The sequence below is a fragment of the Pseudonaja textilis genome, chromosome 2 (assembly GCF_049901715.1).
Source record: "Pseudonaja textilis isolate UNSWEBS1 chromosome 2, rPseTex1.2, whole genome shotgun sequence".
NCBI classification, from domain to species: domain Eukaryota; kingdom Metazoa; phylum Chordata; class Lepidosauria; order Squamata; family Elapidae; genus Pseudonaja; species Pseudonaja textilis.
Window position 1 is genome coordinate 57,005,082 of NC_141991.1, and position 27,827 is coordinate 57,032,908.

Genomic DNA, 27,827 nt, shown 5'->3' on the forward strand with positions numbered 1-27,827 from the left:
ATATCTGTAGTTTCAATCAGGTCAGGTGAATTAGTGAAACATGGATTTTTATAATGATAACTTACAGGAATTTTATAAGAAAGTAAACAAAAGAAGAATGAATCACTCTAGAATTAGGCTACTGTCAGGCTGTGTTTTGTCTCTAGTTTTTGATACATGAAATGAACAGACAGTATAGCAGAGATGCCATCTACTGGCAGTGAATAAATGTGGTTCATCATGTCCATCATGTGTTTTGCTGCTTATGGACTGTGACCATCTGTGCAATTAAAATATGTTTTGCATTCTTGCTAATTATTTCATGTGCTGTTTTTTCTCAGGAGTGTGTCTCCAGGGTTTTATTAATGGCTTTGGACATAGTTCAATAATGTTTTTAATTAACTTAGGAGGATTTGGAGATATTCCTATTGTAGTGATCTTGGGTATGGTAGATATGCCATTATTTCAGTAATAGATAAGAAGTCAGACATTTTATGTATTTTTTTTTCCTATTCTCTCTTCTGAATCATTCCTCAGATGAAAGATTTGATTGTGGTTAAGGAAGGTGACCTGATCCATAGGGCTATAATCTAGGTCAGGGATCCCCAACCCCCATCCATGGACTTGGACCGGGCTGTGGCATGACAGAACTGAGCCGTGCAAACGAGCGAAGGCCCATCTGCAGAATGCAGGCAGCATTCAAAAGCATGTCCCCTCCAATCCGTCAAAAAAACTGTATCCATGGAATTGGTCCCTGGTGCCCCAAAGGTTGGGGACTGCTGATCTAGCTAGTGTTACAAAATGAACTATGCTTTCCTGTTAATTGCGAAATCAGTATTCTTTTTTTCTGAGTACGTAAAGCATTTCTAACATAAAACTTGAGAGTTAGGTGAAAAGACCTTATTTTCTATTAGAATTTCATCTTTTTCTTGAAGTTTCTTATTTTAGAATGCCGTACTGCAGGCTACTTCTACTTATTGCCGGCTGCCTGCAATTTGGCAGTTCAAATCTCATCGGCTCAAGGTTGATTCAGTCTTCCATCTTTCTGAGGTGGGTAAAATGAGGAGCCAGATTGTCGGTGGCAATATGCTGACTCTGTAACCACTTAGAAAGGGCTGTAAAGCATTGTGAAGGTGGTATATAAATCTTAGTGCTATTGCTATTTTAATATTATTATCTCATTACATTAGTGTTCAGAATAGCAGCTCTTTGTTTATACCATCAAATAAGACTCTTCCCAGTAAATCTTCTTGTTCATCTAAGTTGCTATCTTTGAGTCTTGACCATACCAGCTTTTTGTTCATGTGCTCCCATAAACCATTGGATTGTGCTTGAAATATCTAATTTGATATTGAATTTAATATTCAGGACTCTCAAAATTATTTTTCAGTTAGACTTCAAACTCCTGACAGAACTATGAACCTGAATTAACTTTGGATTTCTGGATTGCCTCTCGGAAAACAGTTTTTATTTTCAAGTAAAATGATGATTTGCTTTGTATAATTATTTGTTTACTATTTAGTTGGATTATTGCACTGCCTAACTCCAAAACAACTGAATGACATTATCATATCACTAGACCTCAATCCCTTTTCTATTGTGAAATACTTATTAATTTTTTTTCCCCTGGCACCAAAAGCATAGTGAATTACTGCAATATGATTGTTGATCCACCTACCTGAGTACGAAGAAATCACAGATGATTCACAGGATTGCATCTCCTTTTTGTAGACCATTTAAGATATTTGATATTTATTTGATCATATGGCTCCTTCCTATTTCTACTGCACCTTCATGTGTTGCCCAGCAGATGGAACCTAAGAATGGTTCTCAAGTTTCCAAAGTCTTTTACTTTAAAATCTTGGTAAAAGTGAAGTGGTGATTAACAACACTAACTCATTTAATATGAAGACACAAAGCTCCCCATACAGCACGTGATTAGGGATCTTAAAGGAATGTGATACTATATTGTAGAGAATTTCCTACTAGGGTATTATATTTTTATACAGATTTATGCTTTATATTCTTCTGTGCATTTACATACTATTTAAAATCTGCAACACTGTTGGCCTAATTTTATACATCACAATTGTTAAAACTAATGCTGAATGATTTTGATATGAGGTGGACATAGTTTAATTTCTTTTCAGCTTATCTCCTGCTTTTAATTTATTTTGCTTATAGTCTTGCAATTCGGCCATGAGGGAAAAGAAATTCTACCATAACAAGAGCAATCTTGACAGTTTTTAAGATATGTGGAACATGAAATTGTTCATATTTATTTAGAGATATGAAAACTAAACCCCTCACCCAGAACAATAAAGACAAATATTTTTCCTTAGGTTCTTTTTTTCCCCTTTTCTAAAAAATTAGAAAAAATAGAAGCATAAATTTAAAAAAACAATTGAAATAGTTTATTCTGGAATAATAAATGTAGCAACAGGAAGTGCTCTTGTGATGCTATCTTTATACGCTAAAATTTTAAATTAACTTTGAAGACCTTTGTATAGGCTATCTTCTATACAGAGCAGAAGCCATGCAGTGCAATTCAAAAATGCAGGAACATTATGTAATTCTGCTCCTGAGGGCAGTATCTATTTTCACTAAAGAAAGGAACATGATTTGCTTGTGGGATTTTTGTTGCTGACTTTTTTTTGTACAGGTCAGTGAATTTGCTCCTGACTAGTTCTCAAAAGGCATAAATATTTTACTACGATAATGATGGTTTTTTCTTCCTTTTTCAGTTATTTTTTCCAAGTTGTCAAACTGACAAAACTGAGAGAGCTGAGAACCTATAGTTCTCCAGCTTATATTTCAGTTTCAATTTCAAGAAATTAAAATAATTTCAAAGCAAATCCATTAATAAATATCATTATTGTCTAAATTAAACTTTTACGTTTAATAAATACAGAAGTATATTATTTTCTAACAATCTGAACAGTCCTGTAATTGATCTTTATTAGTGCAAGTTTGCATTTTGGGTATTTAAAATTTCAAAATATTTTTATATTTTAAAATTTAGACTTTGTTTACTATTAATAAGATTGGCTTGGGCCCAGAGAATAAAGAGCTGAAATTTTTAATCACATTCCTTTACATTATAGATTCAGCAGGCTGCAGTATAGAAATTACAAATTTGGGAGTCCTATTAGATTATTGGGTCATCTTTTCAGAGATACTTCTTTACCTAAACAGAGAAACAGAACGACCACAGGTGGGCAAAAAGCTTCCCCATTGATCTTCTTGTAGGAGTCTGGCAGGGAGCATTTGAAATCTCCTTCCCTTCCCTTCCTTTCCCCTCCCATTCCATGAGAATTAGGGAAAGTGCTGTCTGAGATGCTTTTCTTAAATTACATTTCTGCCTCAGATTTCTTTGATCTGACTATCTGCGGTTCTTCCACCATTTCTCAAAGTTCTTCCTTCTGCTCATTACAATATGATTTAATGTTGCCAGAGCTTTCTGCTCCACATGTGGTCAGACTTGCCCATCTGCCAAAACTGAGCAAAGACCAGTTTTGTCATCCACCTCCAAATATGGACCTGGATGATTCCCAAATCATAAACTTACTGCTTTAGGGAAAGTGTCACTCTGTTCAGTTAAAACTAGATCCAAAATATGTTGGTTCCTGGATTAACAGCGGTTTCCTTAAGAGTTCACTTTCATTTGTTTTGTCCCATCCAAACCTCCAGGGACTAGATCAAGATTTTTACAGCATCTCTGGTTCTTTCTGGACTACAGATGTGCAGCTGGGTATCATCAGATATTGATCACCTTTCCCAGAATTCTCATGTTTATGTTAAAGAGTAGGGAAAAGAAATGATATTTCATGGAAGGGAACACTTGCTGGGTTGACTGCTCACTCTCCCACAAGCTGTTCAGAGCATCCAGAAGCGGGAGGTGCTTCAGTCTCTTCTGGAAAGGCTGGGCTTAAAACTCCGGGACGCTCCTCCTCCTCCATGGGACACCTCCTCAGCGTCCCCCAGTTTTAGCTCAGCCTTTGTGGTAAGAGGTTGTGCACTCCCTGACTGGAACGGTTTCTGATTCAGCTAGTCAAGATTCAGGTTTGCTCCTGGGTTAATTCGGCTTGCAAATTTTCCCCCCTATTAATCTGGTGATTTCAAGGCTTGTGGCTCTATTAGGTTATCATCCCGATCAGTTGAGAGCAGCTCTTTGTGACTGGCAGAGCCTGCCAGTTTGCAGGCAGTCTGAGACGGCCGCTTCAGGCAATTAGCCTATCTAATTCCCCAATCGTCTTATCTTTGCGATCTTGCCGGAATGCTCACAGCCACAGCTCACTTCTCCTTACAGCAGGCTTGTCCAACCCGCGGCCCACGGGCCGCATGCGGCCCAGGTCACCTCGTAATGCGGCCCAGTGCCCACCCCAACCATCGTGCCACAGCCAGCAAGGAGGAGGAGGAGAGGCAGGCGCGAGACGGGGCGAGGCGAGCGCCAGGCCAAGCAGCAAGAGAAAAGGCGGGCGCCGTCAGAGCGCCATCTCCTGCTGTTGCCGCCGCCGGCACCGCCACTGCTTCTGCCCCCGCCACTGCTGCCCCTGCCGCCGCCGCTTCTGCCCCCACCGCCACCCCCGCCGCTTCTGCCCCCGCCACCGCTGCTGCTTCTGCCCCCGCCGCCGCTGCCCCCGCTTCTTCCCCCGCCGCCGCCACTTCTGCCCCTGCCGCCGCCGCTGCTTCTTCTCCCGCCGCCGCTGCTTCTGCTCCCACCGCCGCTGCTGCCCCTGCCGCCGCCGCTGCTCCTGCTCCCGCCACCGCTTCTGCCCCCGCCGCCGCTGCCCCCGCAGCGGGCAGAAGCAGCAGCGGTGGTGGGGAAGAAGCGGCAGAAGGCGAGGGGCAGCGGCGGCGGGGCAGACAGCAGCAGTGGCGGGGAAGAAGCGGCGTGGCGGCGGCGGGGGCAGAAGCAGCAGCTGACGGCAGGGCAGAAGCGCGGTGGCGGGGAAGAAGCGGCGGGGCAGCAGCGGCGGGGGCAGAAGCAGCAGTGGTGGCAGGGGAAGAAGCGGCGGCGGGGCAGCGGCGGCGGGGGCAGAAGCAGCAGCGGTGGCGGGGGAAGACTTCTGCCCCGCCACTGCTGCTGCTGCTTCTGCCTTCCAGTCCTGCCTCATCCAGGCAGGCCATTTGCAGGAGGAGAGGTAGGTGCGAGGCGGGGGAGCTTTCTCCCCCCCTCCCCCCCCCCGCAAAATTTGGCCGGAAAATAAACTGTGATAAAAAAACTGTGATAAAAAAACCGTGATAAAAATTAATAATTTTTAATAAATAATTAATAATAAATAATAAAAACATCTCACTAACTTCATTTCCAAATAAATTTAATATGTTAACTATGTTTTCTATGGTTTTTTGGGATGATCGGGTATCGTTACTGTTATTTTATTTTATGTGCGGCCCAAACCAAATTTTCATCTTCTAATGTGGCCCAGGGAAGGTGAAAGGTTGGACACCCCTGGTATAGAGAGAGATATATATAGACTTTCAACCACAGGGGTAGGCACCACCCCTAAGTACAAATAATAATAATAATAATAATAATAATAATAATAATAATAATAATAATAATAATAATAATAATACAATAATAATAATAATAATAATAATAATAATAATAATAATAATAATAATAATTTAAACAAATAAAGTTAGTGACACGAGATTCAGTCCTCCACAATGGAAGGTGACAACATCTTCCACGCCAAGACAAATAAGTCCTGAGATAAGTCAGTGGGCCCCAAAAAGGCCTCTAACGCGGCGGATTAGGATGCCCATGCATGGCATCAAGCCTTGGAAAGGCAGTGGCAGAAACGGGCCAGGGAGATGGACAAGATGGCTATGACACAACAATCAGATCAGGGCCTAAGTACATTGTTGGGGCCCTTGGACTTATCCATCCAGCCCAGACAGGCTATTTCTGGACAGCCTCCCATAGGCATATCTCCTCCAATGAGCACTGCCCGGCGAATCCCAGAGGCAACCTTCACCCCTATGGCCGCCGGTTTAAGACAGGAGGAGGGATTACCTGAGACTATTTCCATCGAAATGAGGCAATGGATGGAGATAGCCATACAAAAGGGCATTGCAGCTGGAGTTCAGCAATCCAACCGGACCAGACGCTTTTCGGCTACTTCAGAAGCGGGATCCCTGTCTGCTCGATCCTTTGCACATATGGGACATCATCAAACTCAGGTATTCCCCAATATCCCTGACATACCAGCCCAGGGTCTTCGGGAGGAGATGGAATTAGATGACCAGGATGTTCCCATGGAGGTGGAGCTGATCCATCAGATGGACTTGGGTTGTCAGAGGCTGACCCACTAGAATGAGGAATGTCGGATGACGAAGGCCTCATTCCGGACCAACCTACCCTTTCTGGCCTTTTTCGTCCGCACCTCTTTAAATCTTTACTGTTCAAAGCAAAGAACACTGCTAAACTACGCACATCAAGCCCTCATCCATTGTCAACAGTTCTCAGGATGAATCCGAGGATCTAATATTCTCACAACCAGCTAATGAGGCAGAAGCTATTCCTCTCCCTCATATGTTTGCTGAATTAGTACAAAATCAATGGGCATCAGCAGCATCCTACCCAGCCCCAACAGGGTACGATAAACGATATTATAATTTGGCACCAGAGTTTTCAAATTTTCTCAAAACACCGGAGGTGGATGAGCCCATTGTGGCACTGGCCTCTTCTTCAACCTTTCCCAACGAGGCCGAGGAAGCCCTGAGACCGGAGAAAAAGAGAGCAGAGTTGGCACTCCATAGGGTGCATGTTTCTGACGCCTGGGCCATTAGGGCAGCTACAGCTGCGTCCTTTTTTTACACGGTCCTCCCTATGATGGCTCTTCCACTTGAGGGATATATTGCCGGCATCAAATGTCCGAGCCCACCAGGACATTGCTATTATTGCAGCGGCAGAATTCTCTGCCGACGCCACATTTAATGCAGTCAAATTCTCGTCTAGAGCCATAGCAACTCACGTATCAGCACGGAGACTGATATGGCTCAGACATTGGCAGGCGGATACCAAGCATAAATGCAAGTTGGCATCAGCCCCAATATTGGGGGATAAATTATTTGGCAGTGTCTTGGAGCCCCTGCTTATTGAGAACAGAAACAAGAAAAAAGTGCTTCCCCCTTTTTTCCGGAGGTCTGAAACGAGAACGCCCCAGTCGTTTCGAAGGGGTTCCTTTCGGCCCTACTATCAAGGCTCATACGTTCCCAGATCGCAAAGAACATCAGGCTACAGACCTAGTTTTAGACAGGATAGGTCGGAATCTTCCGACAGAGGTCAGTGGGGAGGCCAAAACAGAAGAAACCCCAGAGGTACCGGAGGCTGATTTTTTTTATCACCCCAAGTGAGTCCTTGAAAGCAGCTCCCATTGGAGGGTGGCTAAAATTGTTTGCTGATCAATGAGACAGCTCCACCTCTGATGCATGGGTCAAGGACTCCGTTAGGTTTGGTTTGGCACCGGAGTTTCAATCCTCCCCTCCGAACTTTTTCATTAGGAGCCCTAGGTCCACGGACCCCATTAAGAGAGCGTTGATGCAGGAGGCTATCAATCATCTTCTGCATATTCGGGCCATTAGAGAGGTCCCATCTGAACAACGGGGTCAAGGCTGTTATTCTCTATTGTTTGTGGTCCCAAAGAGTTCGGGGGGCTGGAAGGCAATTCTGGACCTCAAACGTCTGAACAGATCATTGGTTTATCGAAAATTCAAAATGACTACTCTCCAGTCCATTCTGCTCAGCATCAGAGAGAACGATGTCCTGACCTCTATAGATCTGACAGAGGTTTATCTACATATACCAATTAGACCTGCTCACTACAAATACCTTAGATTTTGCTATTGTGATCAGCACTACGAATATATTGCCCTACCATTCGGTCTGGCTTTGGCCCCTAGGACTTTTACAAAGGTCCTAGCGGCTTTGGCTGCCTCCCTCAGGATCAAAACTATTCCTTTACAAAGTTATCTGGATGATATTTTAATTTTGTCGTCTTCCAGACATCAAGCAAATTTGGATACCAAGATTACTCTGGAAACCCTTCAAGGTCACGGCTTTTCCATAAATTGGGATAAAAGCCATTTGATCCCTTCAACTAGGTTAGTTCATTTAGGGGCAGTGATAGATACTGTGGAGGGCAAGGTTTTTCTCTCTCAGGACAGGTTGAATAGTATCCAGTCTTTGGCCAGAGAGATCAGAGCCTTAAAGAGGGTTTCCCTGGCAGTTCTGTCTCAACTGTTAGGAAAACTGATTTCTTGTATTTCCATTGTGCCTTGGGCTCGATTCCATTCTAGAGATCTGCAATGGTTCCTGCTTCCTTTCCAGCGATCCAGAAGAGCCACTTCCAACGTCCGGATAAAGGTACTGCACAATGTTCTCCGATCGCTCCGCTGGTGGTTGGAAAACACGATAAACAAGGGGTGTCCTTTCAAGGAACCTTGCAGGGCAACGATCACAACCGACGCCAGCCTGGTAGAATGGGGAACTCACTTCCAACCCCACACTGGACAGGGAATTTGGACTATTTCCGAACAATCACAAAGCATCAACCTGTTGGAGCTGTGAGCAGTTCATCTGGCGTTGTGCAGTTTTCTACCCCTTTTCCAATCACACCATGTTCTGGTCTTGACAGACAATATCACAACCAAGGCCCACGTAAACAGATGGGGGTACCCACTCCAAACTTCTGATGCTAGAGACGGCCAGGTTGTTCAAGTGGGCCAAGGCCAATCTGTTGTCTCTCAAGGCAGAGCACATAGCAGGGGCTACAAGGAGTGCGGCAACATCAGCAGCATGGGCCACTCGGGCTTCCATAGACGAAATCTGCAGAGCGGCGACTTGGGCTTCACCATCGCCCTTTGACAGAAATTATAAAATTGATATCTATGCCTCAGCGGACGCTTCATTTAGCAGAAGAGTCCTGCAGAGGGTCCATAGAGTTTAGGAGTGGATTTCAATCCAGACAGAGTCCCACCCTAAGGACAGGCCAAGCTTTGGTATGTCCCACTTCTGGATGCTCTGAACAGCTCATGGGAGAAAAGGCGTTGGTACTTTCCTGATACGCCCATTCTCTGTGAACTGTGAAGAGCATCCAGCCCCACCCATTTCCTTCTGTCTGGTGGGGTTCCGTTCCGGTCAGGGATCTAGATCAGGTGATGAGTCCCGGACTTTGGCACTCAGTCTTTGCAAAACTGGGGGATGCTGAGGAGGTGTCCCGTGGAGGAGGAGCATCCCAGAGTTTTAAGCCCAGCCTTTCCAGAAGAGACTGAAGCACCTCCCGCTTCTGGGTGCTCTTCACAGCTCACAGAGAACGGGCGTATCAGGTAAGTACCAATGATCTTTTCCCCATATGCTGTTTGCTTAGGAAGGAATGGAACCATAGTAAAACAATGCCCTCAGCCTCCGACTCTCATAGAACTTAACAAAAGAGATGAATGACCAGAATGACCATTCTTATTCCTGTGGTATTGCTTCAGTATGAGATCTTACCAATGCTTGGTCAAAATAACATTTTGTATTTCTCCTTTGCGGACCGATGGTAGGAGATGGTTCTGCCCATGCTCACTTGCCACTGTCACTGCCCAGTGCCGAAAAGCTCAAGGTCTGATAGTAGGCCATGGCCCCAGGGGTTGGAGACCCCTGCTCTAGATGTTGCTACCATTATTTTATCTCCTCAATCTCCTTAGTAAATCAAGGAGTAAATTTATATAATTTATAGAAAACACGAATTTTTAAAAATTCATTGTAGTATATAAGGTAGTATATAGTGGAACAGAAAAGTACAGTTTAAAAATAATAATTTTATGTATTATTGCTCAACCTCTTTTGCCTTGTATTATATTTCCCTATAAGTCACCTTCGTTTAGTCTCAGCAGTTTTGCCTTCTGGCAAAGAGATGTTTTTTACTAGTCATTCCCACAATTACAGCCATTGTGTAAGAACATCCATAACACTTCCTTACCATGTTCAAAAGAGCAGTAGTTTTAAATAAGGTATTAATAAACATCAAAAGAATCCATGAAAGGATTCTGTTATAAGTTTATTATTTATTTAATGTTATTAAAATGTTAGCACATTACAACTTTATATTCATTTATAGTATAGTTATATTCATTTATAGTGCCTTTCAAAGCTCTATAATATACATGTGCTGGTGAAACCCTTTATATGTTAGTTTAGTACAGGGGTCAGGGAACTTTTTTACCTCTTACCCCCCAAAAAATTTATAAACGCAGACGTTACCCCTCCCGGCCTCTCCCCCTCCCCGGCCACCTCAGGCTGCTGACACATAATTTGGAGGTCGAGGCGGGAGGAGGTGCCCTCCCCCCCCCCACGGCTGGGAAGAAGGCGGGATAGCTCGCTCCAGGGAATGAAATGTCACCAGGCTTCCCGAGGGCTTCTGGGAATTTTCTCGGGGCCAAGGCGGCAGTTGCAGGTGCCTCTTCGCTTCCTGTGTGCCTGGCAGTGATGAGAGGCTTCGGGGAGGGAGCCGGGCTGGCTGGCTAGTTGGCAGGCAGGCAGGGCCTGGGGGCGAGGAAGCGGGAAGGGAGGATGATATTTGGGAGCCACGGTGACACAAACTGCGCGAAAGCGTGCGGTCATCGCACTGGCGCGGGAAAGCGTCCCTTTTCCCAAAATGCTCTGCCCTATGCCAGAAGCTCGCCTTCCCCTAAAAAACGGGCAGCGCGGCTCTTGCAGAATCTAGCCTGGAGTCATTTCCGACCCAGGAAACAAGGGTGGGATGGAGGATAAATTTGCCTCAAGGGTGTTTTAATAACTGCTGCTATGCCGATAGTTCCGCCATTGGCCAGCGCAACCTCCTCATTACCCCCAGATTTTCACTTTTACCCCATTTGGGGTAATTTACCCCTGTTCCCTGACCACTGGTTTAGTAGTTTGCTGTAGATAATTACAGAAATTAGAAGGGCTGTGCACACTTTCCTAATCAAAGTACTGATGATCTTATTATCCATTCAGTCCTGTCTGAATCCTCTTGGCCGATTCTAAGGGTCAGTTCTCTCCATATCTTCTAATCTTGCACTACTTCAAGTTGTTTTATGCCTCGGCTGGTGTCAGCTTTGATGGTGCCCAGTCAGCCACCATGTCCTTTGGTAGCCTGGTTTCCTTTTACTGCTAACTCTTCAAAACATAATCGCTTTCTCCAGTAAATTCTCCTGCATGACATGGCCAAGTAGGTGAGATGCAGGCTCATCTTTTTATGTAACACTTAAGAGTCAATAAGAGGAATCTGTATAGTTTTATATTAAAAAATGAAGAAACATTTTGCTACCTTGGTTGACTTGTTTGCAGCTGATTAAATTAAAATAGTAATGAAACATTTATGTAGTGATTAAATAATGAGATAAGACTGTGGCAGCACTTGTTCAGACACTGCATTTATTTTACATTAATTTCTGAAATAATTCCAAATGGACTCTTTCCTATTTGGGAACTGGCAGAGGACTAGATATATAAATCCTGCTCCCCCAATACTAATTTGTCTTCCTATGTTATCAAATTAATAAATTCAGCAGATACCAGGACTGGTTCTCCCACGAGCTGCTCAGAGCATCCAGTAGTAGGGGGAGGTGCTTCAGTCTCTGCTTATCTAGGCTGGGCTTAATTTGCGGAACGCTCCTCCTCCTCCACGGGACTCCTCTTCAGCGTTCCCCAGTTTTGACTCAGCCTCATGAGAGAGAGGCAGTGTTTCTCGTTAATCCTTGGCCGAAACAGGAGAAGTCTCTTTAAGGTTTGCAGATAGTTAATTGCTCTTTTCTTACCAATGCTGACCTTGCCATCTGGCCGTTGGGGATCGCATTATCAGGAAACTCTCCTTGCGCTCCTAAGCGCAGGGAGGCTTCGATGTCATTTCGCGCTCCCAACCGCTAGCCCTACCCTTGCCATTACGATCACCGAGCCACTTTATCATTTAAACAGCGAGACCTTTTTTCTCTTGCTCTCTCCCGAGTCATATCGCAGTTTCTTTTTCCCCCCAAGAACGCTGTTTAGGGGTGGAGGTGTAATTGCCTCGTTATTTCACCCTTCCCTGCCGGTTTAGCCCTAAGAGAAGGCTGTTGGAGCTTATCTCTTTTTCTCGGCGGGAGATTGCTGCCGGCGCGCGCGCCACAAATAACGTCCGGTCGCCATTTTTTTACTGTAAAGTGGCCGCGTTGAGTGCTAATTCAATAGACTGTGTGAGGTAATCCTTATTCCAGATTGAAGGTTTTTTTTACACAAAATACCCCGAGGAATCATTAGAATCTCGTTTCCAACATATTCGAGGCTTTTGTTAATTCGTGTTGTTGGCTCAACCCTCACAGTTCTCCCTATCCAGCGGCACAACAGCGAGCACCTAGGCCAGCGTCTGCCTGTGCAGGGAAGCTGTTGAAGGCCTGTAAGTGATAATTTGGCCTGCTAGGCGTTCTCAATTTGGCTGATTGGGACATCCAAATTTGATATATATTTGCATACCCATACACTCTGATAATATTAATCATACCAATATAATAATGCTTGCAATTTCATAACAATAATAAATTATTTGTTGAGATACCATTCATTTTTGAAGCAGATATCCATTTTTAAAAAAAAAAAAAACAAACACACAAAAAATGGGGGATTTGATTTCAGGGCACCCTGTCCATTCTTGGCCAGGTCCCTGGGTGCGCCAGCCACCTACACAATATAGCATTAAATAACAAGAGTACTGGTCCTTCCACAATCATAATGGCAGGGGGTAGTGGTTCACACTCCTCAACTTCAAGGGGCAAGTCCAAATCTCAACACAATCCTAAGCAAAAAAAAGGGACTTCTAAGGCATCAGAAAAGGATGCCAACAGGTGCCACAAGGCACTGGAAAAACAAATAGATAAGTGCACATGGGAGGCACACAGGACCTTTCAAGCCTTCTCACCCCACAGTCCAGAGCCGCCGTCCTCTTTCCTCCCTCCTACCCGCCTAGATCTCTCCCTCTCATCCAGGCGCAATGTGGCTCCCCTGAGTCAACAGGCCCAGTCAGCTCAATCACTAACCATGTGAAGAATACCCGAAGCGACGTTCACACCAACGGCTGCCGATCTTTGACAGGAACAATCTCTTCCAGATGATGTGCCAGAGCGAATGAAGACCTGGATGGAGATGGCTATCCGTCAGGGAATTGCAGCAGGCCTGCAACATGCGGTTCTGACCAGGGATCATCCTGCATCCGCTGAATATGATTCGCAATCAGTTTGGTCATTGGCCACATCGGAGCCATACTATACCCAGGTACAGTGTCAAGGGAGTATGCTCCTACAGGAGCCGGAGGAGCAGGAGGAGGAGGTGGAAGAGGTGGAACACATTAAGCACATGGACCAGAGTGAATCAGAATCAATGCATGATACTGACCCAGCCATGTCGGAAGCAGACCCCTTAGAAAGGGGATGTCTCAGGATGAGGGCCTCGTTCCTGACCAACCTGTATTTACAGGCTTGTTCCGGGCCCAACTTTTCAAATCTCTATTGTTCAAGGCCAAAAACATTGCGCGACTGGACAAGCCGACCCCTTCTACCATTCCAACTCCGTCAGACGAGGGACCAGAGGATCTCATTTTCATCCAACCTGTAGTTGGGGCAGACGTGATTACAGTCCCTCACATGTTTGCAGACCTGGTACAGAAACAGTGGGCTTCTGCAGCAGTGTACCCGGCCCCCACTGGTTACGACAGGAAATTCTTTAATTTGGACCCAGATTTCTTAAAATTGTTGAATACTCCTGAGGTAGATGAACCCATTGTGAGATTAGCGTCCTTGTCCTCCATTCCCAGTGAGGCGCTGGAGGCATTAAAGCCGGAGGACAAATGGGCCGAGCTAGCCCTATGCAGGGCCCATCAGTCTGATGCGTGGGCCATCAGAACAGCCATGGCCGCTTCCTTCTTTACCCATTCTTTCCTTAGACGGCTCCGGCTATTATGGGAGCATGTCCCCAATTCCAACACTAGAGTACACCAAGACATTGCAAAGCTTATAGCAGCCGCCAAATTCTCAGCTGACACAACCTTTCATGCAGTGAAGTTTTCAGCCAGAGCCATCACTTCACATGTCATAGCACGACGCTTGCTATGGTTAAAGAATTGGCAAGCGGATATTAAACATAAATGCAAGCTCGCTTCATCTCCTCTAGCAGAAGACAGAGTGGCCCTTCCCTCGATCCACTACTCATCAAGACTCGAAACAAAAAGAAAATTTTACCCTCCTTTTTTGGGAGTCAGACCCTAGAAACCCTCAGTCCTTTCGGAGGGGATCCTTTTGGCCCTTTTATCAGGGACCATTCTCAACCAGATACCAGAGACCCCCACCTTTCCGACCAGGGCAACAGCCAGAGAGGTCAGACTTTGGGGATAGGAACAGAAGGGGTGGCCAACCCAAGAAATCCTTACAAAGAGCGGGAAATAGATTTTTTCACCGTCCAAGATAACCCCATGGACCCGGCTCCCATTGGTGGCTACCTTAAATTATTCGCAGACCAATGGGACTCCTCAATGTCTGATTCCTGGGTCAGAGACATGATCAGATTCGGCCTCGCGCTGGAATTTCAATCCGCTCCCCCAGACTTCTTTATGTTGTGCCCTCTTTCCAGAGATCTGGTTAAATGAAATCTTATGGAAACAGCTATTCAGCACCTACTGGACATACGAGCCATCCAACCAGTATCTACCGACCAACGAGGGCGAGGTTTCTATTCACATTTTTTCATTGTTCCCAAAATTTCAGGGAGGTGGAGAGCAATCTTGGATTTGAAATGCCTTAATCAATTTTTAGTATATCGCAAATTTAAAATGCACACTCTACAATCTATCTTGCTTGGTATCAGAAAAGGTGACGTCCTTACATCTATAGATCTGATGGAGGCGTACTTACATATTCCAATTCAGCCTTCCCACTATAAATTTTTATGATTCTGTTATAATAATCTCCATTTTGAATATGTGGCTCTTCCCTTCGGACTAGCCTCTGCCCCCAGGACCTTCACAAAGGTTCTCGCAGCCCTCGCTGCTCATCTCCGGGGTGTCCCCATACGACTGCAGTGTTACCTCGATGATATCTTAATTTTGTCATCTTCTGTTCATCAATCAGTCATAGATACTCAGACCACATTACACTCCCTACAACTACACAGGTTCTCAAATCAATTGGGAAAAGAGTCATTTAACAACTTTGACTCGATTAATCCATCTGGGGGCAGTCATAGATACAGTGGAAGGCAAAGTTTTCCTGTCACCAGATAGACAAAACAGCATTCATCAATTAGCTAAGGAGGTCAGGGTTCATAGGAGGGTGTCCCTAGCTGATCTATCAAAATTGTTAGGCAAGATGATCTCATGTATATCTATTATTCCTTGGGCCCGGCTCCACAGTACATCCCTCCAGTGGTTCCTGTTCCCATACCAGCGATCCGGCTGAAGCAACTCCAAATACAAGGTCAAAGTTCCATCACAGGTCCTCATAATCTCCTCTGGTGGACCAGACCAGCCATAAACAAAGGTTGCCTATTCAAAGAGCCCCGCAGACTTACCATCACGACCGATGCCAACCTGATTGGATGGGGAGCTCACTTTCAATCGCTCACAGCCCAAGACCGCTGGCTCTCCATAGAACGATCGTGCAGCATAAACTGGCTGGAGCTTCGAGCAGTACACCTGGTTCTCTGCAGCTTCCTTCCACAGGTACACAACCAACACATATTAATATTGACCGACAATGTAACCGCGAAAGCTCACATAAACGGGGGGAACTCAGTCGAAACACCTCATGGGAGAAGCGGAACGTTTGTGTCATTGGGCAGAGAGCAACCTGATTTCCATCAGAGCAGAACACATTTCAGGACTGGCGAATACACAGGCAGATGGGCTAAGCAGAGCCATGATAGATCCATCAGAGTGGTGCCTCCATCCTACCCTCTTTCAAGAGGCAGTCAGGACATTTGGGCAGCCAGTAGTAGACTTGTTCGCTTCCTCCCTCAATGCTCAACTCCCAAGATTTCTTTCCAGATACCACTCGCAAGGAGCGGAGAATTTCAATGCGCTCCATTGCCGTTGGCCCCTGGGGCTTCTGTACGCATTCCCACCACTTCCACTGATCCCGAAGGTCATCCAGAAACTGCTCGACGAGAGGGCCGAACTGCTTCTGGTAGCTCCCTACTGGCCCAGACGGTTGTGGTTTGCAGACCTCCGCAGTCTATCTGTATCACCACCATGGAGAATTCCTCCAGACAGGGTCTTGTTAACCCAAGGACCCCTTCAACATCTGGACCCTCAATGATTGCACCTGACCATCTGGAGGTTGAGTGGAGTTGTCTGAAGAGCAAAAAGTTTTCCAACAGAGTTCTCACCACCATCCAAGCTGCCAGACGCCCCTCAACAACTCGCATCTACAATGCCATGTGGTCCAGTTTCTGCAAATGGTGTACCAAGTCTCAAATCGATCCCATTTCTCCATCTGTGGCTCAGATCCTAGAGTTCTTACAAGAGGGGCTTGACAGGGGATTATCACCTAATATGTTGAAAAGACAAGTGGCGGCCTTGGCGTCAGTCGTCACTTATGAAGGTCTCCTATCTCTTTCCCATCATCCACGCATACAGTGTTTCCTTCGAGGAGCCACGAACTTATGCCTGCCAACGGTTCACTGTTATCCCACTTGGGACCTTAACAAGGTCCTTCTTGCACTAAGTGCCCTTTCGAACCTTTGCAATTGTCAAGTCTCCAATTTCTGATGTATAAAGTAGTTTTTCTTGTAGCGATCACTTCCGCTCATCATATTTCGGAACTGGCAGCCTTGTCGATCAGACAAGATCTTTGCATCTTCCATTCCGACAGGGGCGTCCTTCGTCCCGATCCTATGTTCATACCCAAAGTTAATTCAGCCTTTCACAGGGCACAAGAACTGATACTTCCTAATTTTTGTCCCAGGCCATCCCAAGGGCTGGAACGACAATGGCATCGGCTGGACATGAGGCGAGCGTTACGAATATATATTCACCGCACAGCCTCTTTTAGAAAAATTGAGGCTTTGTGTCTTTTCAGCCGAACAATCAGGAATGCAAGGTCTCATCCTCCACAATAGGCCCTTGGCTATAGGCCGCAATAGCGAAAACGTATCAGACTCAAGCACTTCAGGTGCCCAGGGGCAGAACAGCTCATTCAACAAGGAGCGCCGCAACATCGGCAGCATGGGCCACGCGGACACCAATCACTGATATCTGTCGTGCCGCAGCCTGGGCCTCTCCATCGCCTTTCATTAGGCATTATAAAATAGATGTGTTTGCATCAGCTGAGGGCTTCTTTGGCAGAAGGGTTCTGCAACGGGTCCACAGGGACCAGGAGGGGATCCCAAGACAGACGGAGTCCCACCCGTAGGACAGGCCAAGCTTTGGTATGTCCCACTACTGGACGCTCTGAGCAGCTCGTGGGAGAAAGGGCGTTGGTACTTACCTGACACGCCCGTTCTCTTTGAACTGCGAAGAGCATCCAGCCCCACCCTTTTCCGTCTGGTGGGATCCTGTTTCGGCCAACAAATTTTTACAGTATTAAGGGCAAGGGAGTTGGTTTCTCTCATCTTCGCCAAAACTGGGGAAGACTGGGGAGGAGTGCCATGGAGGAGGAGGAGCGTTCCGCAAATTAAGCCCAGCCTAGATAAGCAGAGACTGAAGCACCCCCCCCACACTACTGGATGCTCTTCGCAGCTCAAGGAGAACGGGTGTGTCAGGTAAGTACCAACACCCTGTTTCTAGAGAAGGTAAGAGCAGCTGATAAGGAAGAGATCATTAATATCAGATACAAGAAAAATTATTTATTGTATCCAGACTTCTGATTTCTGACATTAATCACAAAATGATGTTTAGCATGTTTCATTTAAAAAGTTCACTTAAAATTACATTATGATAGAATATGATTAATAGAATAAAACAGTGAATGTACACAAAATTATTCATTTTAAACATTTAATAATATTTGACAATATATTTGTTTTAACAAGTTACTGTGCAAATTTGTTATAACTTAATTTTTTTAAATTCTGTAAATGCTTTAAATAGGAAGATATACTTCTAAGTAAAGAAGTGATTTTATCACTTAACCCACTGTAGGTAATATAAATCCTGTTTTTATCTGTTCATCTTTTGAATGTTTGGTATTATTTTTTGGAAAATTGTGAATTAGTCATCACAACACTAGATTTTGATTTAAAACAGTAAAAATTGTTTAAATGGTCCCCTCTCCAGCTCTCAAATTTATTATGATTGGAAAAGTAAAATGATGATAACTCAGGATATATGAATGTAATAGATCCATTGGTTTTATGAGATGATAAGATTAATGTGTTTGTAGTGAGATTTAATTTATCACTTTGCCTAGTCATTTATTCATACTGTTTACTGTGGGTTTGCATAGGCAATTGGACTTGATGGCCCCTTCCAACTCTGTGATGCTACCAGAAAACATTATTTATTGTATTTCATTGAGTTTTGCAGTATTTGTATCCTGGGCACTAACTCTGGGCAGTTTAGAGCAGTTTTTTACACAGTTCTTTGCTAGGAGAAAGAGCAGGCAGGAAAGAATTAAAAATGCATCCCAAACACTTGTATAATACCTGTGCCCCTCATCTTGTAGACCTAAGAAGCCATACTTCTAAACATGCTAGAGCCAGAAATAATAATATAACAATTATTAAATTGCCTGGTATATGTTATTGCATTTATTGATCCCCATCTGGATATATTAACTATTTTGCCACACAAAAACATGTGTTGTATGTTTGCATGTGTCTATGTATCCCATTAGAAGAAAATGAACAAATATACAAAAACTAGGATGGGGATGGGTAAGGAATACTATTCCAGGAAAGTATGGAATAAGGAAAGATATTATAAAGGAAAGTAAATAAAGGGAGAGAAACTCCATTTTGGTATTATAAAATGATTGCTGTAAGTTGAACAATTCAAGCAGCAGAGATGTCTTCCCAAATTGGATGGTGACAACTAAAATTATATTCAAAGCTTTCAATACTGTCAATGTTAGCAGATATAGCTTCCTGTCCATTTGCTCTTTTTCAACATTAAATCCTCCTCTCATTTTCCTGTTTGGGGAAGAATCTGTCTTCCTACTAGCATGGCAAATTCTCGGTTTTGTTTATAAAAAAGTTATATTTTAAACTTATTTCTGTTCAATTATATTCATACAGAGGTGGGAGTGGATAGGGTTAGTATACATTATGGCAGAGAGAGAGCTAGTTTGATCTAGTAATTAAAGCACCAGGCTAGAAAGCTTGATACTGTGAGTTCAAGTCTGCCTTAGCCATGAAAGCCACCTGGGTGACTTTGGGCCAGTTACTCTTGCTCAACCCAACCCACCTCAAGGGTTGTTGTTGAAAAAATATGAAGAGGAAGATGTGTTGTATATGTTTGCCACCTTGAGTTACTTGTAAAAATAATAATAGAAGGATACAATAAATAAAGTAAAAAAATAAAAATAAATAAATAAATGGTGTACCACTGTAGTTTCTAGCCTGTATTTGCCCTTTGCTGATCCTGAAAATCATTTGCATGGGAATCTACCAAGAACCCTACGGTTCTGGGCTAGCCTGGGAAGTTTAAGAAGAAACTTGGAAAGAAAACAATTATATACTATTTCCATGTTGCTGCTAAAATTTACTACAAGTTTAGCTCAACTTGAGGGATTCTTTACTGAGAATGTGGATGTGCAACCCTTCTTCATCTAAATCAGGATCAGAGCAAACAGCTGGGTTAAAATCCCTCTATCCTGGTATCTCACTCTATCTTGAGAAGAAAAACGAAAGATGTATGGTTTTTACCCAACCCTCTTCTTTCTTTTCTTCATCCTGAAATTCTTTGCATGTTTTGCTAGTCATGCTGAAAAATTTCAATAGTGTGAATTCTGCCTTGATAGAGATGAAACAAGGATCATCAGATGAGAAAAGGGGGAGTTTTGAAAAAAGCCAAATAGGAATTAAAACAGTCTTACCAGAGTTGCTGAATTACAATCAGTATCATGGATTTTTCTTCTTCCAATATAGTATACATTCTGAACATGAAAAATGTAATTACTTGGTCTGTGGTTACTGGTCTTCTCATGAACTCTGGTTCCATAATTTCTGTATCTCAGAAGAAAAACTTGATATATCTTTAAAATGTTATTTTATGTTAGAATCTGGTGTTTGAGCATTAATACAAAGGGTCTAAAGCAAATCTTTAACATTATGTCATTGAATAATGTGTTATTGGTAGTTTGTGGTTCACTGTGTTGTGCATTATGCCTTATGTGTTATGTGTGTTGGCAGGTGGTTTCAGCAAATCATGGAATAGCTAACCTTGGGTTGGCAAATTGTGCTAACAGTCTAATAAAAATACGGTATAAGAAACCAACATGAAAGTATCTCTTGCAAGATAAGCTGATAACCTTGGGGACTTTTTGATCATCTGTCACCTAAGTACTAATGAGGACTGATCCTGCTTAGCTTTTTCAAAATCTAAATGATGCTGCCTCTTGCTGGGATTATGTATATATTGTATTTTAATGGAATGTCTTGGATTTGAAGTGGTTTAATAATGCTAATAGTGCTAATGGGCGCTTCTGGTTTGTTGCCAAACCTATCAAATACATTTCTTGGCTTCTCTCAAAACTACAGCTCCCAGAATTCTTGGGTTAATAAAATGAATTTCTCCATGTTTCATTTTCAATCAGAAATGCATATTACACTAAATGCATCCAGAAACCATGAAAATCTTGTCTTAGAGAATGAAAAAGAAATAACAGGAACCTAATCCATTAGGGCTGCAGTCTTAGGCATCTAAAAGGGTTTTCAGATGAATCATCAAGGCTGACATTTGCTCTTGTTTTTTATGAAAAATATTTGAATCCCTTTTTTTAAATCTTAAGGGACACTTAGATGGGCTGTAGTTTAGGAAACCGCATGACATAGTTAGTTTTTAAGATGAGAGGTTACTCCTTTTGATCCGCTCTTACCTGCACAATTGAGTTAAAACACCTGGACTTCGGAGTAAGGTTGTGGATGGCATCTCTGCTTTCATAAAACAGAAACTTGCATCTGAAGCACTTCATTTGGCTACCTCATCTGACGGGGCAAACAAAGCCCGTTTCCCCTGCCTGTCCCGCTCACGCCACTTCCACGGCTCTCCTTTGTCTCCGCGAAGCGCGCAGAGGGCGGGCCAGGCCGAGTCCGCGTCAGCCTCGAGCTCTGCAACCTGTTCTCCGCGTTGGCCTGAGGAGGCGGCGCTTGGCTGCAGACCCCGCCCCCGCGGTGGCCTCGCCAGCCCCTGCCCGTCGCCGAGGGAGAGCGGGCACAAGCCGGCTGGTTGGCCGAGGCGCGTCTTCTTGGACGTTCGCGGTTTGCTGTCGTAGCAGACGGGGCTGCAGCAGAGCTCCGGCCCCGTAGGCGAGAATGGCGTCTTCGCCGGCTCGAGAGCTCACGCAAAACCCCCTGCAGAAGATCTGGGTGCCCTACAGCAACGGGCTTCCGGCGAAACATAGCGCGCAACGCGGCGGTGAGTGGCGTGGTCGAAGATCGGTGGGCTGAAATGGAGAGAGTTAGGGCGCTGGAGTTGCAGCACCCCGGTGCGGGTGTTGGGTGAAGTATGTGGAAGCAGGACTTGGAAGCGGAGGCCTGGCGGTCCTTTCCCTCCACCCACCCCCCCTTAAGAAAGACATGCCGGTTTAGCGTTGGATGCCCCTACTGATTGAGGGAGTTGCTTTCCTCCTTGCTGTCAAAGCCTCTTTGTAAGACACGGAGAGTTCCGGTTGGGTTCGGAAAGGAGACAGCTTCAGAGGAATGAAGTGCCCGTTTTGCTTGGCCTAATCATTTTGCAGCACCTGCTAGTTACGGGAATAGCTCAGGTATGGCATGGTATGCGTGGCACCTTCAAAATGCCATTGCGCAGTACCAAAGAGTTGCAAAAGCCAATTTGAAAAGAACCACAGGTGGTTTCTTGGCATCGCAACCATCGATTGCAATGATGTTAATGAATTTCCAGCTCTTTCCTTCTGTACTTAGCCACTGCTGCAGTACAGTACATGCACGTTTTCTCACACCCATTATATCTTCCCAGTGAAATAATAATGATAATAAAAAACCCACGTGGGTAACAAGATGTATGTTGATATGTCAATAATTTCTAACAGTGGTTTTATATCAAAATTACCAGTATAACCACCATTCATTTAGTGATTCATTTGCTAATGCACACAGTTTATTGGATGACAAATTATTTATTTATTTGATTTATATTGCCGCCCATGGTGAAATGTATTATTAATATTAAATAATAGTGAAACCTTTACCGAACTGAATTTATGAGAGTTCAAGTAAAGATTTTGGGAAACTTACAAAATGAGCTTGTGTGATTTCTGAGGTTGAGAACAATTTACCTGGATTTGTACTTAATACTGCTAACCTTTGCATATTGACCAGGTTTGTAAGTCAGATAGAACTAAGTAGAATGTGGTTTTGAATGTGCATGGAATAGGATAGCATTGGTAAAGATGCTTCTAGAAAATATTGAGCAGAAAGAGAGAAACAGTGCATTTTTAATTATATAAGTTAAAAGGTAGAAGAGAAACAAAGTTGTAGAGTGAGCTGCTTGTTTGTTCAAATAGATTATGAGATTCATTCACTTAAAAACAGGAAAAGATGGACATCTGAAAGATCATCTGAAGATGTGACACTCATTGGATAACCATAATCAACATCTCCATTGGGAAGCCAAAGATTGAATGTGTTTTAGACTGTCTTTTACAGGTGTGATTTGTATTAGCAAGATAAATCTTTTTGATGGCAGAATGAAGGTTCTGCATGCCTAAGAAAGATCATAAAGAAGATATGGGGACCTTATATGGACTATAATCCCAAAGAAGGGAAAAGTTGGCTTTGGGTCTACTGTTCTATATCCATGCAGTAGGAAGAGCTGGAAGAAATATACAGAGTTGAGCGGGAACAGTGTCTCAGTTAAGAGCTTTAGCAGCTGAATATGTACACTTTAATATGTAGGAAATATGCCTTTGAATGCTGTATAAAAGGTAGTGTTTCCATTTGCATCTAAGTTGTCAATATAGGATGGAGCTGGTTGAATCAATACCTGAAGGCATATTTCAATGAAGTTGTGTGCTGATAAAAAGATGTCACCATGTGTCAAAAATAAATGTGGTTGTTTTGTGCAGAGCGAGTTTATGTGTGAATGGCTATGCATGCAGCTGCTTGGGTTTTTGAGTTTTGGCTTGGTAGTTCTTCTTTGTAAAAAGAATAAATCCATGAGCAGCTTTCTGCTTTGAATTTTGTACTGTATCAGACCCTGAATATTGAAATATACCCTAAAGAAAAATTACTATTTTTTCCGTAGAATTGTTTACCAGTAGGAAGATGCCTGTGTTGCCCCATAGTTACCTCATTCAGGATATAAAAGCTACGTGGCATCCAAAGGTGAAATATTATGCATACTGTGTTTGTGTAGCCATGGGAATCTGTAGCGTTGAATTGCCCTCCATTTAGAAAATGTTCTGTTAGCTAGCAATTATAGAGCATCTTTAGTTTCATAATGCCATTCCCCCCCCCCCCAAAAAAAAATCACAAATAGAAATTAACATTAATTATTTTTTCATGATTTTTTTACTATGCATTGAGTTAGGAGCAGTGATACTTATAAATGATTTGAATTAATATTTCCTGGTACTTAGCTATAACTCTGAATGTTATTTGGACTTTAAACTATAGTTTTGTGAGATAGGAACAAACTAGAGTTTATCATTAGAGCATAGATTCCCAACCTTTTTTATACCCCACACTCTTAGAACGCTTCTGATATATTCTTGTACCCCTTACAAAAGTAAATAATTATATGCATATAATTATGCATATACACTATAATTTTGAAACTTCTAAACCCAAGTTTTTGCACCCCCTGGAATATCATCTTGTACTCCCTAATGCAGGGAACCCCTGCATTAGAGAAATAACCAGTGTAGGCATGAAGTGTAGATAGATGAATAGTAAGTCGACCACATATTTTTGATAGACCTTAACTTAATATTTTATTTGTACAGAATATTTAATCATGATTAAATTTATAATGCTTTATTTGATGTTGGATTGCTTTGAACAAATCGTAATGCTAACTTTCCAATGTGGGACAAAATGATCCAGAATTTATTAATCTGTAAAAAAATTTAGAAAATCAATCATTTGATATCCCAAAGGCCATTCAGTTTTGGTTGAATGATCGGGAAAGTTCAGTTGCCTTTTGAAAAGCACCTTTGGGACAACCATGATCTGGATGATTGAGAATCTCCATAGAGATTCAATCATTTGGCAGTTGTTAAAAATTAAGGCAGGAATAAAAGTTGAAATTTCCTTTTAGTTGCTCTGGAGGAAGAAGGAGTTTAGATAGATGAGCTGAATGTATCTTGTATGACGACTTGACCTATTTATGTATGCTGCTGTGGCATCTGTTTTACATGCAATAAATGTATATACAATATAAGCAACATAGATGCATATTAATCTTTAAAAGTAATTGAAAATTATTATTTTTTAAAAAAAACCTTTATTAAACATTTAAAAACATCAAATACAAAATACAATACAACTCATTAAAATGCCTATGTCTGTAAACTTCAACTGGGTAAAATGGTGCATTATACAGCAAATTTTTTTCAACCAAGGTTATGGGCTAACTTACAGAATACATTCAAAATCCAGGATCCATAGTACTTAAAATTGGCAATTTTTATAAAACATTTTATGACATAAAATTACCATAAAGCATTTTATGACATATTATAAAATATCATAAATGTTTCCTGTAGTTAATTCCTGATGTTTGACTGTGCTATACTGTTCAACATGGGCTACTTTTGCCTGCTGATTGTTCTAACATGTCAAGGTATAAATTCAAAAAGTACCTAAGGCATAACATGAATAAAAGTAAACAATATTTATTATAAACAGAGATACAGATTTTTACAAGAGACACTAGGTGCAACAAATCTGTATGGCAGGATAAAAATCCAGATCTTGGCTCAGTTCTAAAAGCCAGGCCTTGAAGAAAAGGGTGTTTCCAAGTCTGGCGTGACCATGGCCGCCTACAAGCATATCTCTCAACCTTCACTGCTAAGGAGATCCTGCCTGCAGATCTTAATGTTGAGGAAAATAAAGAAGCTCCTTTGAGTTTTAAACATGGCATGGAGGTTAGAATGCAATATTCTGGGCTAGTTCTGCTGACTGCCAGGGGTTTGTTTCTCACTGGCTCAAGCAGGGGTGGGATTCAAATTTCTTAACAACCAGTTCTGTGGGGGTGGCCTAATTTGTGGGTGTGGCTTGGTCATGTGACTGAGGTGGGAGTGGCTTGCTGACGGAGTGGCTAGGTGGTCATGTGATGGGTGGGTGTGGCTAGGTGATTATGTGACGGGTAGGCGTGGGCAGGTTGCCATGTAACTGGCAAACCAAATGCAAGTAGTCTTGCTTAATGACCAGGTCCTCGCTCAATGGCCAGTTGCTTAGCAAGTGTTTTTGCCAGTTTCCAAGGTCTGGGGAGCTCTGGAGAGGTGGCCAGGTGACTGGCAAACCAAATGCAAGTGGTCCTAGCTTAATGAACACGTCCTCGCTTAATGGCCAGTTGCTTAGCAAGTGTTTTTGCCAGTTTCCAAGGCCTGGGGAGCCCCGGAGAGGGCAGGCCGAGGCCTGGGCAGCTACGAGGAGCTATGGGGAGAGCAGCAGAGGGCTGGGCGTGGCCAATTCGACATCACTCATGTCAAGGGGCGCTTCTCCTCACCTGACCTCTCATGACAATGGGGTGCTGCAACAGTCATAAGTGTAAAAAATGGTCTTAAGTCACTTTTTTCAGTGCCATTGTAACTTTGAATGGTTACATTACTAGATGAACTGTTGTAAGTCAAGGATTACCTGTACAAAAATAGAAAAAGTTTCTTTGCTTGCAAAAAGCTGCCCTAAATACCAATCATTAGATTAAAAATACCTGCAAGCTGGAGTTACAAATCAGGCAGAGTGCCAGAGCACCTTGCTCATAAAGTGAAACCCTTTAGCAGAGAGGTCATTTAAGCCTCTCTGAAAGAGCACACCCAGGAGAAGCAATCCTTAGATCCATTTGAACACTTAAAAATACCAGTTGGTCTCACCTCATAAGATACCCTAAGGAAATCACCTAGATTTAAGGAAAGGTCACATGCCCCCCAAAAAGGCAGTAAAAAAAAATCAGTGCCAAGCTTGCATCTTGCCTCTTGGAAGTATACCCCAAAAGGATAGTGCCAGATAGTATTAAAGCAATGAAGGAAGACCCCCTCCCCAAATAGAAAAAGAAACCATGAGGCAAGAAAAAATCGAAACACAATACAAATAATTAAATCACAACAGTAATTGTTGCTTGTTGAAGCTGAATAGGGAAAATTATCCCATCAATAAACACAGGATTAAACTTCACTAAGCGCAGAATTAACCTTCACCAAAAACCAGTTTTAGACCTAAACTCAGAAAGAGTATGAAAACTCACATTTGAATGTTAATCTTTCTAGCTAGCCAAGAAGCGTTGATGAATGTCACTCATCTTGGTTCCCTGTCACTAAAAGCTTTGCTTCATTATTCAATTATTTCTTCAAAGTGCTGATTGTCCAGGGAAGTATTTCCTCCCCAAAGCATGTAAAAATCTTAAAACAACCTTTCCCCTTAAAGAAAGCCTCAGAAGCTCCGGAAACAGGAAATCTAGGCTGTCTGCCAAGAATGTAATCAGGATGGAAAAAAAACAAACTACTGGTTCTCAGAACAACTTAGAAAGTTAACAAGGGGTTCTATAGAACTGGTAGCCCTGGGCTCAAGGTTGACTCAGCCTGCCACCCTTCCATGGTCAATAAAATAAGGACCCAGATTGTTGTCTCTAAACCGCTTAAAGAGGGCTGGAAAGCACTGTGAAGTGGTTTATAAGTCTTAAGTGTTATTGCTGTTATCAAAATGTTCAGGTCATTGTATAAGTTAACCAGTATTTCTCCAGTGTGCTGACTAGAAAATCCAATAATGGGTTGACATTTGCCTTTCTGCTCAGAGACAGAGTCTGTCAAAGTTCAGGCCACGCCTCCTTCGCCTGTCTGAGTCCGAGTTTTTGACTCAGTCTTGGCCCTAGAATGGATTTCTTTAGGATTCGTTTCATGGGTGCAAAATATGTTTGAGACAGCCTTCTGCAGCAGCCTCAAATGCTGAATCATTCAAGAGTCTGTCCATATAAGATAAAATGCACTGCAGTAGTCAAGCCTGGTAGTTTACCAAAGTACAGTATCTAGGTTATTCCTGTCTAAGAAAAAACACTTATTTGTTGATATTTGCAGAGAACATGAGAGAGAAGCTACAATTACAGATAACAAAAATCACTGGAAACATTTACTAGATACAAAAAAGGTATCTGCTGAATAAAGCAGATAAGCTCCCCTCTTAAAACAGATCTACAACCCTGCTTTCCACAGATCAAGAGAACCACCACCTGCTTTTCTGAACTGTTTTCTCTGTTCACTTTGCGAAGGCTTCCAAATTGGCACTCCCTTTCTTGCTCCATATTCCTGTTATCTCTTTCTCACCACTTAAAAGCAAGACTTTGATAGCAGAAAGGGTGGGGCTAGGGAAGAACCTGTTGGGCGATAAGCCTTGGTCCCTCCTCTTCTTGAGTGAAGGATTCTAAAGCAGACTTTGTTCTCTCTAGTCAGGAGGAATGGGTATGGATCATGCATTATTTCACACCTTTTGTTTGGAAACACAGATATTGATCCTCAGT

At 43.1% G+C, this 27,827-nt stretch overlaps 1 protein-coding gene and 1 long non-coding RNA gene across 5 annotated transcripts in view; one reads left to right on the top strand and one right to left on the bottom strand.

Moving 5' to 3' along the window:
• The window catches only part of LOC148126860 (uncharacterized), a 39,296-nt gene extending 18,032 nt beyond the window's left edge, over positions 1-21,264 (bottom strand). Inside the window, exon 1 of the long non-coding RNA XR_015741652.1 lies at positions 21,013-21,264. This is a non-coding gene — a long non-coding RNA (uncharacterized LOC148126860). The remainder of the gene's footprint in view (positions 1-21,012) is intronic.
• The window catches only part of PFKFB4 (6-phosphofructo-2-kinase/fructose-2,6-biphosphatase 4), an 81,384-nt gene that overhangs the window by 21,179 nt on the left and 32,378 nt on the right, over positions 1-27,827 (top strand). For 2 of the 4 annotated variants that reach the window (XM_026724684.2, XM_026724691.2), the window contains exon 1: positions 21,288-21,551. The exons of the other annotated variants lie outside the window; for them this stretch is intronic. In XM_026724684.2, the coding sequence (XP_026580469.1) occupies positions 21,449-21,551 (103 nt within the window). In that variant the 5' untranslated portion in view covers positions 21,288-21,448. Of the gene's footprint in view, positions 1-21,287; positions 21,552-27,827 lie in introns of those variants that run through there. 4 annotated transcript variants of the gene reach the window in all.